The 14,799-nt window shown below is 33.3% G+C and overlaps 1 protein-coding gene across 2 annotated transcripts in view; it reads left to right on the forward strand.

The window, feature by feature from the left end:
- Positions 1-259: 259 nt before the first annotated feature.
- Positions 260-14,799, forward strand: part of LOC108903257 (serine/threonine-protein kinase SIK2) — a 71,468-nt gene continuing 56,928 nt past the window's right edge. For both annotated transcript variants that reach the window (XM_018705361.2, XM_018705362.2), the window contains exon 1: positions 260-538. In XM_018705361.2, the coding sequence (XP_018560877.1) occupies positions 413-538 (126 nt within the window). In that variant the 5' untranslated portion in view covers positions 260-412. The remainder of the gene's footprint in view (positions 539-14,799) is intronic.

The following is a 14,799-nucleotide window of genomic DNA, read 5'->3' on the forward strand; positions in this document are numbered from 1 at the left end:
TCCTCAAACAATTCGATTTAATCAACTCGGTCTGATCTAATATCTCTCCGCACCCCCATTATCTAATAACGTCAAGAAGAGTCGAAAACGAAGCTTGGGGCACCATAAAATCACCCCGGGCTACATGGAAAATCCTCCGCGCAAGCTGATATTTACGTCAAGGCGGCCGCGACCGCCTCTCCGCGGCGCACTAGATCTGAGCAAGATAGCGGCGTCGGATAGCGGAACAGCTGACGGCCGCCAGTCGTCCTCAGCGCTTTCCAGTGGTCGCATCTCTAGAATCGCCCCAATCGACCCCAGGCACAATAATGACAATACCGACATCGAATTTAGCAATACGTAGCCGCGTTACATCGTAGACGCCAGATAGTTTAGTGGTTTTCGAATAGACTTTTATTCATAAAACGGGGAAATGGGCGAGCGCGAGAGGATAACCAAGAACCCCATCCGGGTAGGGTTCTACGACATAGAAAGGACTATCGGGAAGGGCAACTTCGCGGTGGTGAAGCTCGCCAAGCACAGGATTACCAAAACGGAGGTAAGGCTCAGATTATTTTCAGACTGCACCCCGTCAGGATTGGATCCCTTAAAAGTAAAGTTTCTTCGCATTTGTGCGGCTCGTGCACTAGGATATGTTAAGCCCGTAAATCTTATTCCAGACTGTATCAAGTTCAAGTTTTATTTACATCTCACCGTCTATTTTTAAACCCGGAGTGAAAAACCGACGGCTGAACGTAGTAGAGCTTTATGGAATTTTTATTTATTTATTTTTTCATTCCACCAATTTTTAATTAATTACTCCCTACCAGAAATAACTAAAACACTCTTATTCTCAATTTTTTAATTCATATGCGCAACAATTTTTTTGTTGCAAACAATATTATTTAAATTATTAAACACGTCTAAGTACCTATAGTTTCGTTTGGTGGAATAATTACTGTTTTTTACTTAGGGACCAAATTATCGAAAAAAAAAAAAACAATAAATGTAGGTACTTGTATACGCAAACAATCTAAATTATACATGGAGAATTAAATAGATTATTTAGATGTAGTTAATGGTAAATTTTATTATTCTAATGAACCATTTTGCCGGCTATTTTCGATAGTCTACGTGTGCAGTAGTATATCATTTGTAATAGATGCTTAAAGGACATATTTATCAAGCAATACAGAACAAATGAAATTCATTGCAGATTGACGTCATAGTAGGCCGTCATAGGTTTCCTTTACGCACTGGGGTAGCACTGCCAACGTAAAAAAGATAACAATTTTTTATGCACAAGATTATTCGGGAAGCACTTAATTAAGGTTAAAGGTCGCGTACAGTTTAGTTGGGAAGATAATGTCTAAGCTGTAATATTTGGATTGGATAGAAACTGAGATGTTTAAATCGAAGATGGAATATGGCGAAAACACTGTGGTTCCAAGGATCTGAATTGTCCAAAATTGAGCGGTTTCTCGAATTTGTCAAAATGTCAAAATAATCACAAATAGGCCATTTACGTGATATTACTTATAATTTAATTAACCTCTTGTAAATGTAACATTCTGTACATTTTTTGGGGAATATTCGTAATTAATAGAAGAAATTGTGTCTAAAAAAATACTGTTTTTTGAATTAACACACAATAATATTTTTCGCAAAATCATAGGTTTATTAAATGGACTGGATATAATTAATATACTTATGAAAAAGGGTTTATGTTTTTGTGTTTAAATCGTGAAAAAAGTCTCCATTGTCGCAATCCGTTTCTGTAAGACGAAAAATGTGGACTTACAGTATAAATTAACTTTTATATAAAATTTATCATTTTTATCGATATCATGGTGATCACTTGGTACATGTATTTATTTCTTTTGTCCTGAACACGACAATAAATTTTGTCGAAACCTCCATAAGATTTGATCAGTTCTGTGAAGGATTATACATTAGAACCATCAGCTATAAATGCAGTGTAATACCCAATCTAATGTATTGCACAGAAAAGTTAGGTTACTATCATAACAAAAAGCATTTTGGTAAAGAAACCTACTTGTAGTCAGAGTTTTTTTTTTGTTAACTTTTTATTTTTTCCTGCAATTCCATCTTACTACTTATTATAGTAACTATAGCACAATCTTCTACCCTAGCAAAAGCTTTTATAGCAGCTGCTGATGTTGTAACACTGATAAGCAAAATCCATATTATAATACAGATTATATCAGCAAAACTTTCTTATTGGCCTTATTACCCCCAGTTTGAGATATGTACGTAGGCGTTTCATTACAACTATGGAGCTAGCCTAGCCGCTACTATTGGATATTGTTGGCATTGCCAATTTAGTAACATAACATGACAGACTTGTTAGTGTAATTTTAATAAAAGTTTTGAAGCTCTTGTTAAAGACATCATCACCCCCTTACTTTAATATAATTTTATGAAATTTAATAAAGGAAACTTGATTTTATGTTTCTATAACATTTTATATAGAACTTACTTAACTCACTCAATATATAGATCCAGATAGGCTTTTTTACTTCCCAGAAAGTTGTTGCAATTTTTAACAAGAGTCGTGGGTGGGCCAGAGTCATACAAAGAATAGGAAAAAGAGAGCAGTTGCAATGCAGTAAATTTAAAAAGGCTACTGGCGCCTTGAAAACGAAAATAGACGGGTATTTGGTGCAGTACAATGTTAACAGTTTTTTTAGTCTTTCCTCTTTTGACGAGACCAAGATAAATTGCTACAGCGGTTCGTGGAATCTCAGCTCGGAGATGTACTGTTTCTCGTAGAAATAGCAATAAGGATAGTGATCCTATTTTGTATCATAATCGAGAAAAGTCTATCTCTTCAAAACCAAAAATGCACAGTTTTAATTTGAAATATCAAAATACATATATTATAAATATTACTCGACATTTACTATTTTACATCAAAATTTAAAATTATCAAAATAAAATTTAACAACGCACTTAATTTGAAATGAGTAATAAGCCAAATGTGAATATTTTACCAAGAAAATAAATCAACATCGCTTTGAAAAGTTATTCAATGTTTCTTAAATAAAACACTGCGATTTTGATAGAACGTAATGACGGATACAGTGATTGATGAATTTATCTTCAGTAGTAAGGGGGCCATGACCAGAAAAGTGTATGTGTTTGATCAACTTCACGTATATCAATACTGGCGTTGTAAACCATGACGTTATTTTAGGTCGTTATACGTCTAAATGACTGATAGCTTTATGGTACGAATTCTTAGAATAACTGTTTTATTAATTGTGCGGGATATTAATTAACAATCTTTATAGAAAGAAATAATATTTTTTCTATGAGCAAAATTCGATCTTTCGAAAAAAAAACAGCTTGCAACACTGAGACAAACCCTATCAAGTTTTTACCGCGGTTGCTAAGTTGTCATCGTAGGACGAGATTATTGACAATACGAGCAAATATATATTTTTTTTTACTTCAAACAAATAACTTTTTAAATACTAATAAGTGATTTATTTGCCATAACTATTTGTAGGTACTTAGCTAGATTCAATTATTGACTTGTCCCTAAACTTTGCCTTATATTTAAAAAGCTACAAGTAAAAAACAAAATATCTACAATTAGACATACTCGCCACTTTTTAAACATAAAAAAAAATATAAGCCGAAGTTGAGCATTATAGGCACTGGCACTACACATAAATATAGTCTTTCCGAAGTCATGAACATGTATAAAAACACCTAGCAATAAATAATAATTTGTGTATAATGTGTAGAAAATTTCTATTATATATATATATTCATTTGGCCAACAACATATTTTAATTATTTATATCCTCAAACAATTTTATTATATTTATGGTAAATTTTGGTTATGGACATATCAAAAAAACATTTTCATTAAAATATATTACTGCTCGGCATTACTGCACTGCACTGTTAGACAATTTGTCAACAACTGAAATTTATGACCCGTTGCCCAGTGCGGCTGTGTTCGTGCGCCGTTTGCTCGCGCGCGCATTTTTCAACTGGGCGTTTACATTTCTACCACCTCCACGTTTAGTTCGACCAGACTGGGTATGATCAGAAACTGAGATCGGAAAAACTATACTCCTTTATATGCATATATTAATTTTTATGTTTGATAATATATATACAACACACATCCAAAGCTTTGTTGGTCATTATTATGTTATTGACATAATATTTTATTGTTATATTATTACTTGTACAAAAGACGGGCAAGGCATCTTTCCTGTCGCAATGTTGGATACAATATGTCTATGTAGCTCGTGCGTCTGCATGTCAACTATGATTACTACGCATTAAAAAAGATCCAGCTACTATGATAAAAATTTTTCTTCAAGCCTTCTAGCCATCGGTAAATTATTTTTAACCATTAATAGATAGGCCTCAACTAACTAAAGTAAATTACCTGGTGCAATAAGCTGTCTTACCTTTAGTGGAAGAAATGCTAGAAAAAATATACCTACCTATTCACCATAAAGATATTCCTGTTCTACTCGTAGTAAAGCAACGACTTAAGGCAGTAAAATCGTTTTAGCAAAATAATATTTATTAAATGTAACACTAATAAGGAAAATTGTTGTTATAATACAGATTATCTTAGCAAAATCGATTTCCCTCAGTGAAGTGAAATGTATACGCTCCCTGTTTCATTATTCCAGGTATTTGTCGAGGTATCTGTTTATTATGAAAAGCCGATGAAAATAATAAAGTAGGCACCTTAAAATATGAACGTATAGACATATTTTTTGCTGGGGGATGAGAAATTTAAGAAATTTTCTCATTACAGAGGTATATTTTTATTTAAAAATTTTGGAAGTACGTGAACCTAATTTACCTTTACGGTTTTTGCGTAACTTGGACTTATTATTAAGATTATTTTAACTTTTTGGTATTTAATTCACCAAATTATTTCGTTATGTGCCTGACTCTATGGGCACCTTTATCTTTACAGCTTATATTTAACGTTAAAGATCTTGTATTTCCTTTTTAGAAAATTATTAGTGAAATTGTTACCTACTTTATGAAATATCGGTATTAGACAATAATTTGACAGTGAATCTCCATTTTGATTGGTTAACAGACCAAGAAAAACCTAAAGATGTGAAGCCATGAACTATCTTAGGGGTGCGGACTATATTGGCGCACCCTGTAATTATCTAAAATTATTTTGCACTTTATTAAATCAAAAAGAAAATAATATATAAAATGAAAGATTTTGTTTCAAGTTCAAGTGCGGCATCGACATACGTTTTGCTTCTAAAATTTCTAAATCGGAATTATGAGATTATCAGAAGTATCGATGGTTCAACCTTAGTGTAATAAAAAAGTAACAATATGCGTCAATTGGTATTACAAGTTGCGTTACCGATAAGATCTGACTTTGAGATAATTCATACAAGGATACGCTTTATCCGGAATTCTTGACGTCTGAAAGCTTTCCATCTAGTTCAAGAGATATTGATATCTGCAAGTATCTCGGTATGTATTTGGATAAATTACGATTCTAGAAATTTTTTAAGATCTAAATTAATTGTTTATTATATCTCGTAGAAAATATCCGGATCCGGATACCTACAGTGTGGTTTAATATTTAGGTGTATCCTTCACTAAAAATGCAATTAATTATTAGAAAATTATTCGGTGAAGAATATTCTGTAGACGTCCTGTATATATAAATTCTGTCTATACTTCTTGTTCCATTGATGTTACTAAAAAAAATGTTGTACACATAAATATTTAAATATTATAGAGAGTATCTGATAAAGTGTGCGCCATACTTTAAGGGTAGGTAGCTTTTTCTGGTCAAAATAGATCGAATTAGATCATGAAATCTTATGATTATGAATAAGTTAGAGGGTTATAATTTATTTGTTTAGTTTGTTATTATAACACCGTCACTTTTTACAGAAACTTAGGTTTTTTAGAAAACACAGATGTTTTTTGAAACACTAATTTATTTACTGAAAAAGAACTGTTGCATACCATTAAAATGCCTATAGTAGGATCGTATACGATGCAAAGTAGAGCAAAAAATTGTCGGCCTTTTATCAAAGGAAAATCGTGTCATCATTTTTAGGAGGCGTAAGATAAATCGTTTCAAATTTAAAATGAAATTCAATGTAAAATCTGAAATACCGCTGCATACGCACTGTGTTCTGGTAGTAGCTGTAGTCGCCCAGGTGCATCGAGTGTACGAACTGGTCGGTTATACATCAAATACTAACCTGGCGAGCTTTGCTGTCTATTAGAGAGCGCTTCCAAAAAACAAGTAAACAACAGTGGCGCGTACAGAGGTAAAATGTAGTACATATGTGGAATTTAGGAAACAAATTGGATTTATAATAAATTACATTTAAAATAAGTAGTTTATGAGAATAAAGGAATTTTTGTAGCAACAAGGGTGCCAGACCTGAACTGATCCCCTCGTCCCTTCATAATGTATAAAGAAATTATTCAATTTGTAAAACCCTTAAAGGCGTACTTCATTGGTTCCCTTGACAGGCAATGATTTATTACTTTGCATCGAATATGATCGTACTATAGTGTCTTGGGAAATTAATTTGCAATTATCAGTATAATTAAACTTAACTTTTTTATTAAATTTTTAACTAAATAAAATATCTTTTACGACTTAAACCTAATCTGCCTCAACTTAAAAGTCAATGTTTACTGAAATATTGAGATAAATTACAAATTTGAAGTTTAAATATTATAAGTAAATATTAACAAATGTCAAATAATGACAGAGTGAAGGCAGATGGCAGAGAAAAATTCAACGATAGGTTAAAAAAATGTTGGTAATGTAAATTAAAATAAAAATATTAAACAATAATTCAGGGAAATTAATATAAAATTTGTCAGTAGAATATTAGAAAAGTAAATAATAGACAATAAAGTGTAAAGTGAAGTGAAGAAGAAAAAAAGAGAACACTATAATATAAAGGAAGGTGTAAGGAATTTTCTCAAAATCTCTATAAATAAAAGTGTAATAAAAAACAAAATATCGTTGAAGCTGTTCTTAGCGACTTCTGTTGTAGGTTCATATACCAAAATTTCGAATATCTCAAAAAGTAAAGGTGTTATCGTAAGACAATGAAATAAAATTAAAAAATTATGGCACATAACTTTTAGGTAAGCAAAATTGAGTCAGTTTATTTTTATCCCAGGAGGATGTCCTTGAAGCAAGACCTATTCTTCATCAGACCCCTGCCTGTGGAAATTTTTGTTGACCCTTTTTTCATCGTATGTATGTTCGTATTTGTTTTCTTTTTTTTATCTCTCTATTGTACGTACTATTAGCATAACAAAACAAAGTATACTGTTCCATTTTTAAAACCGATTGTAAATAAATCCGCCTTCATTCAGATGCAGTGACTTATCGCTCATATTTTCGTAGTCGTGAAAAAATTTGTCGACGCCTCGTGGTTTATTTTGGCAGATTTCGAATATTTCAGATACTTTACGACGTTATCTGTAGTCGCCCATGAGCGCAATTATTGATGGATTTGGATAGATTAGCTCGTGACGCACGAGCTGGGCCGTTCCAAAATTTAGAATAATACGACAGATATTGCGAGATACCTTTATCAGCTCGGCTCAGCCAAATTGTTCGAAAACGGGACAGCTAGATGTTACACGTATTGTTCTACGTTTATGTATGTAGCGGAGACGCCAATAATTTCCGTCTAAAAATGTCAAAAGCAGATGACGGGCGCTAATGAGCCATCTCTGCTTGGGACCCCAAAAACTGTCACTACTTGAAATACCTCATTTGCAGGGTCTGTAGATATTTTACGAAAAATTACATATTTTTAAATTCAGACAGTCCAATCTTCTTTGTCTTACACCCACTAACGCGATGAGGTTATATGTTATGATATTTCGTGTGTTCCCATCAAGATAGATATAGAATAAATTTGAAGCTGGCCTAATTGGCCATCACATAATGGTCCCATATTGATACATATAACGAGCGTTCAAATAAAAACGTGGTCGAAGTTGGCTCTGACACATTGGACGTAGGGAGTAGCTTATAGCGACCAACTTAACCTCATTTCTCAACGAGCTGTATAGCAGCTGTCAGTTTCAATAACGTTAATGACTATATAACTTTATTTTAAAGAATAATCGTGATAACAATAACAAACAATTAAAGGAGCTGCGGAAAGTGTCCCCCTCCTTGTTATAACAATAAATTAAAGCAGCTGCTGAAAGTGTCCCCCTCCTTGTTCCAAGCACTTTTCACACCTGTTCCTCAAAGAATTAAAGACATTTTCTAAGATGCTCGGGGTATTGTTAATTTCACGAATCTTGTCTATAAGTCGAGCCTGCAGATGGTTTAAATCAGGAATAGGCAGTTCAAAAATAGTGTTTTTAAGGTAAGGCCACAAAAAGAAATCACACGGCGTAATATCACATGACCTCGGTGGAAATTCATGTTCAGCATTGAGACTTATTAGTCGATTTTGGAAAACTTCCCTCAACATATTCATCGTCTCGCCTGCCGTATGTGCCCTTGCGCCATCTTGTTGAAAGTAAAAGTTTGTAATTTCGTTTTCTTCCAGCTGGTTAACAAAAGGAGCGATAATTTCTTCTCTATACCTTTGCGCAGTAAGAGTACCATTAAAAAAAATAGGTCCATAAATCCTCCTTCGATTGAGAGCACACCAAACTCCAATTTTTTGAGCGTGTAGAGGGCCCTCGACAAAAAAGTTATCTGGTTTTTCAGAAGACCACATTCTCATATTCTGTGAGTTTACGTAACCACTTAAATGAAACCAGGCTTCATCAGAAAAAAAGGTGATATTATGAAGTTCACCGTAGTTGTTTAAAAACCATTCACAAAATACAGCCCGTCGCGGAAAATCAACTTCATGAAGTTCTTGCTGACAAGTTAAACGATAGGAGAACAAACGCAAATCTTTTTTTAACACTGTGTGGCAGGTACCGACTGATACTCCCACCATTTGTGATAAAACACGTACAGAAGTTCTTGGCGCATTTTCCATTATTTGTTGGACATTTTCTTTTAATTCTTCAGTCCGCTTTTTAGGTCGGCCGCTTCCTTCTTTTCTTGTTACACTGCCCGTTTCACGAAAAACATTAACACAACGCTGAACTGCACTTTGAAAAATTTTGTACTCAACAACGCCGGGAAATTGATTTTGAAATTCTATGAAACATTCCTCAATAGAATACTTCCATATTCCATCAATCTTGCGTCCATTTCTAAAGTAGGACTCTATGATAAACACTTTTTGTTCTTGAGAAAACACCATTTTAAACGCTTTTTAAAACGAAAATATTCAAATTGATAGCGGCGATATAGCGCTTTGACAGATGACGTTTAAGTTCATTTGCTATACGCTACGCCCTACGTCCAAATTTTCAGAACCAACTTGACCACGTTTTTATTTGAACGCTCGTTACAAACAGGTAAATTTAAAATCAAAAAAATTACAAATTGTAAACAAACATACAAAAAATAGACGAATTAACACGCAATATTCGCCATAGGCTTTTCCCAAGAGAAAAATAGTTGAAAATAATAATTCAGAAAATAAATGAGTTTTTGCTTGAAACTTAAACAACAAAAGTAATTAGGTATAACCTAAAACTGACCTAGTAATTTTTCAGTTTCCTACAAAATTTCATGCAGCATGTAGGTCGGAGACAATTCCAGAAGTTCTCAATAAGTTTTAACAATTCTGATTACTTGCAGTCTCCATGGTTTTGAATGCTTGTAATTGTACAACAAATTGTTAGTTTATTTATGTGACACACAATTTATCAAGGTAGCAGCCGACATCGTCGTCTAAATCCACGTCTATCGAATAATAGACGCCTTTGAATTTCTCACAATGACGGGGGCTTTTTCGTAAGCAGTAGCTCGAACGGGTTGAACAACCCCAGCCTTTTAGGACGATATTTAAACGTTAATTGCACCGCTAAACCCTCATCAAATTTAAGAGGCTTTGCGCCTGCTACGCCCTCCGGAAGCGTTTGGATAACAGTTTGTGATATATGCCGCAATTTGGACTGCTTATTGGCGATAGATCTCTCAGAACGTGCCAAAATGATTGAAATTTACTATTTAAATTTTCACGCGCAATTGTTTCTTTCTACTGTCGGAAAAGATAACAGTGGCGGCGCGTCAAGGACGGCAGGCAGGGTCGGCGGTGCTGACCCAAAATAATTTAGAAAAAATTGCCATGATATTTTTTAGAAAAAAGTATAATTTTGCCGATCCTGCGTACTGAAATGTGAAATGCGCAGATTTCATATATTTTATCAAAAAAAAATAAATAAAGAGTATATGAAAAGTAATAGTTTTCTCAAATTAATTTTGGTAAAACGCAAATATATTTAATTTGAATATTTTTATTTTATGATGTTTTAGTTTTTTATCATGTTTAAAAAGTAACAGTTCATGAACTATTTTTTGTGTGGTTAAAATACCTATACAGAAAAAGGGAAACCACTTAATTTAAAAAATGTACATGGATCAGAATATCAAGATTGGTGGTGTGCCTCTCCAATATAGGTACCTACACTGCCACGAGCCGCCACTGAGGGCTAGTCGGGAGTTTGTGCGGAAAGGGTGTATTATTTTTTTGTAAACTGATACCCCTTCTGTTTAGTATGAAAACCAAATTTTGCGTTTAGTTAAAAACATATTTCAACGCCTTTTTTAAATTTGTGGCGCTTGCACCGTTCGTTTTTCACGCACTTCTCTGAAGTCTCGCGGAGCTATTGTTAGTCTAGCGGCCTGGGACGACGGGAATAAAAAATAATTGAACATCAGGTTAATTGCGCGTACGTCCGTATAGGAGAATGAAATTAACGAGTAACATAGTTTTAGTTAGCGCTGACTTGCGTCAGTAATGACGTCAATTACCTATAGAAGGCTATTAGCGTTTTTGCTGAACAAGTTATTGAAATGCAGCCTATCCTGGACGTTTTTTTTTGTCTGTCCAGTTTGTCTACAACTGCGGAAATGTTTGCCGAACGTGGATGCATCTTTATTTTATGAAATTCGTTTAGTGCGGTGTCCAAATATTCGCTTTAATTGATTTTAAAAAATAGTGATATCAAAGATTGATCCTCTGGAAGATATTTTTTAGTGCTGGCAAAAACCGGAAAAAGTGAAACCGGTTAACCGGGTTCCGTAAAAACCGATTTCAGATAAAACCGGTTAGTCGAATAGTTGCTAAAACCGGTTATTCGAATAACCCGTTACTTGAATCGCCAAAACCGGATATCTGAAAATCGGTGCTTTACAAAGACAGACCCGGAGAAATTGATGTCTAACAAAGAAAAAGGTCTTTACAAACATCTGGAAGTCAAATTTGTTTACGAAGAAATCAATCTCCAAAAAAAAGGTCAAGTGCAATCGGATAAATCGATGTCTAAAAAAGTAGATTATCGAATAATCGGTTATTTGAATAATCGGATATTTCATGAATCGAATAACCGGTTTTCGGATTTCGTAAAAATCCGAATTATCCGAAACCGGTTAACCGACTATCCAAAAAACCGATTTCAGTTGCCAGCACTAATATTTTTGCCAATCAAAAACAAATAGCGATTATACAATCATATCACTTGACGTTTCCGTATCGAAAAGATGCATATGTTAACAAAGAAAATCAAAAATGTATTTTCGAGATACACAATGCTGAAATTAAAGAAAAATATCTTAAATTGTTTGAGATAGTTTTATAAAACTTGGGGTAGTGATTTAATTAATTATGGGCAAAAATTCACCGTCTTGATACACAAATCCGGCAACCACTGTCGAAAATGCTGTGGTATACCATCACTGAAAGCTCCCATATGCGTTTGATTCCAGGTGCTGTTTCCTAAGAACAAATATGTCTATATTTTAATCGAAAAATTAACAATTCCAAAGGAATTCATCCCATACAAAAATAAGTACATATAGAATTTTTTAATAGAAATATAATTTTAAATACAATAAATCATTAGAATTTAAAAAGTCATTAGCAATGATTTTTTACGACTTTCACATTTAATATCTAACAAAAACATCCCATAGTTTTTGAGTTGTTTGTTAGTTAAAATGGAGATAAACCTTATTTTCAGAACTTTTATTAATTTTTTATTAATTAAATGTACAAATATTATATAAAAATCGACTTCTACAAAAAACTTGCAGTTTCACAAGAGCAGTTTTTCACGTGCTATCATAGATATTTTTAAATAAAACTAAACATCAAATCACAAAAACACACAAAACACATCACATCACACATCACAAAATGTTTTGTCCAATATTAGCAGAAGATTATAAGAAATATGTAGACAAAATATTTTAGAGACCAGTGCCGTACGCAGTTATTTAAAATTATACCCACTTCCTTATGCCTCTGATGCTACGAATAAATTCTTATTTTAGACTTTTAACTGATTGTGAAATATTAAAGTTAACTGCTTATCTTAACCTAAATAAGAAAGTTGTTTCAAAATTACGTATTTTTATGGAAATATATTTTTTTAATTTATCGCTTTACATATACATTTTGAAAATCGCTTTTCAGTTTAAAAAATAGTAACTGGTTTTATGACTGAATTAAAATTAAAATATTCAATAAAAATTCCTGCCACCTAACTTCTTAACAAAGAAAATCCTAATCGATTAACAATTTAATTCAATTTCAGTTAATTAAATACTATCATCAAGTTTATAATTGGAATATTTAATAAGTAAATCTATTAAATTACTCAAAAATTAAATGTAATAAAAATCGCTTAGCTGCTAATTAATAAAATAATATACTTACAGTTAGTTACTACAAAATACGTTTATTCAACAAATCTTTCAAGTTAAAGTTGCCATATTCTTCAGTACTCAGTACATAATTAGGTTTAGTTCAGTTAGTTTAGAACAGGAAACTGGCACAAAAATTACCACAATTTTCTGAAAATTTAGTAGATAGGTGAATTCTTGATTGTGACAGAAAAACGTTGTATACTTTTTAATATTCCCCGAGGTCTGATCTAATATCAAGACGCCCAAATTTAACTGTTGCTAGATAAAGGTGACAAAGTGCCAAAAATGGGGCCAGGGGTGAAAATACCAATTTATGCGTACAATGGCGCCTCGTCTAATTTATTAAAATCAAAAATGGGCAGCCACTTAACGGACGATCGATTGCCGTGACAAAAAAGAGGAAGCTTTATTCAATATGAGGCTCACGTTATTTCTGGTGGTTTCCTACACAGTTTTAAGTTGTTGCTTTTGTGTTTAACAGTGTGATTTATTATTCCGCGGACAAGGCTCGAGGGCTCTTGACCTCTTATCCGGCTATACAGCATCTAAAAATTAATGAAAAGCCACGTTTAAAAAAGAGCTAAATTTTATCTAAACAATTTGTTCCGTCTCTTTTAAAACGCCTTTCACAGGAAGGCACAATTCTACAACCTGAAGATTTTGTTAATATTTTCCTAGTCAATTGTGGAATGTGGCGTTTGGGATTCATTGTATTAATATTATACTTCAAAATTAGTTAGCTAATAATATACTAATTTCAAGGCACCTGTTGTTTGACTAGACGTATCACATCATTATTTACTGTCACCACTTTTGCTTAATTTTCTCACATTTCAGACGTTATTAACGTGTTGAATTTGCTTGCCACACATTGTCTAGACGTCTAACCTTATATTTACTTTATATAATCTAAAATCTGCGTAGAGTGATTTCCCAAACGGTCGACTTATATCTCTCGAGATATTTTACGTTGGTTAAATCCATTGTTTATGATCTACAAGAGGTTTCAATTTATCCTGCTTACAATCAGGAGATTAAGTTATTGAAAACATGCGTTATGAAACAAGTGCCATTGTTGTATTTGGAGAAGAACAAATTTGTATAGTAGGTGATGTAAATGAACACATTTTACTTTCTGAGATAAATAATACAATTATATAGGATGTCCTATTTTAAGATTCAGTAGCTTATAGAGAAAGTTAAATAATGATTTAAAAATAATATCTATAGAACATTAGTTTTATGCGAACAATATATAAACAAAATGGCATTTAGTGTGAAAAACACAGACTCAACTTCAGCTAATGGCGTAGGTATATACAAATTTATTTTGAACGAAAATGTTAACCCAAAATTAGGAATAGTTTTTATGTAAACAATTGTTGTTGCAGCCCTTTTGGTTTTGATATACATATAGGATTTTAAATTGAAAAAAGGCTCAACAAAATTATTCCTCATATACTACTACTACTGATTTGAGTTGAGACTTCATTTGTTAAATTCCATTTTGTTAATGTATATAGAAAATGAAAAATCATTTTACTGGCTCTACTTGTTCTTCAATTTTCATGGGCAAGTCGTGGTTTTAAGGCTTTCACGACCCATGTTGATATGTACCCATGTGTATCTGGTCGCCGCTAGTTACAAACCTTGCACCTGCTCGTCCTTAGCTAGGAATTTTGACCTCTCCTTGTTGTTCTCGGAGTAGGCTCTGTGGGGGCGGAGCAGCTGTCTGAACCCTTGGGTCCGCCCTGATGTTCAGCCAATGCTTCGGACCGGTTCGCCGTTTTTCACTGCTTGCATCTTCAATGGTGATTCTGGTCAGTCAGGTACACAGCCACGCCATAGCAACCCAAAATGGGACACCTGGGGTATATTAAATTATTTACAAAAACACCCAGAACACCCTCTTTCTAAATAGTCTTATGGGTAACCATTAAGAAAACTAATAACGTTATTGTTATTATATTCGTTATTAAAAAATAACCCCGTCACTAAGT

The sequence above is a fragment of the Anoplophora glabripennis genome, unplaced genomic scaffold (assembly GCF_000390285.2).
Source record: "Anoplophora glabripennis isolate ALB-LARVAE unplaced genomic scaffold, Agla_2.0 scaffold40, whole genome shotgun sequence".
NCBI lineage: Eukaryota > Metazoa > Arthropoda > Insecta > Coleoptera > Cerambycidae > Anoplophora > Anoplophora glabripennis.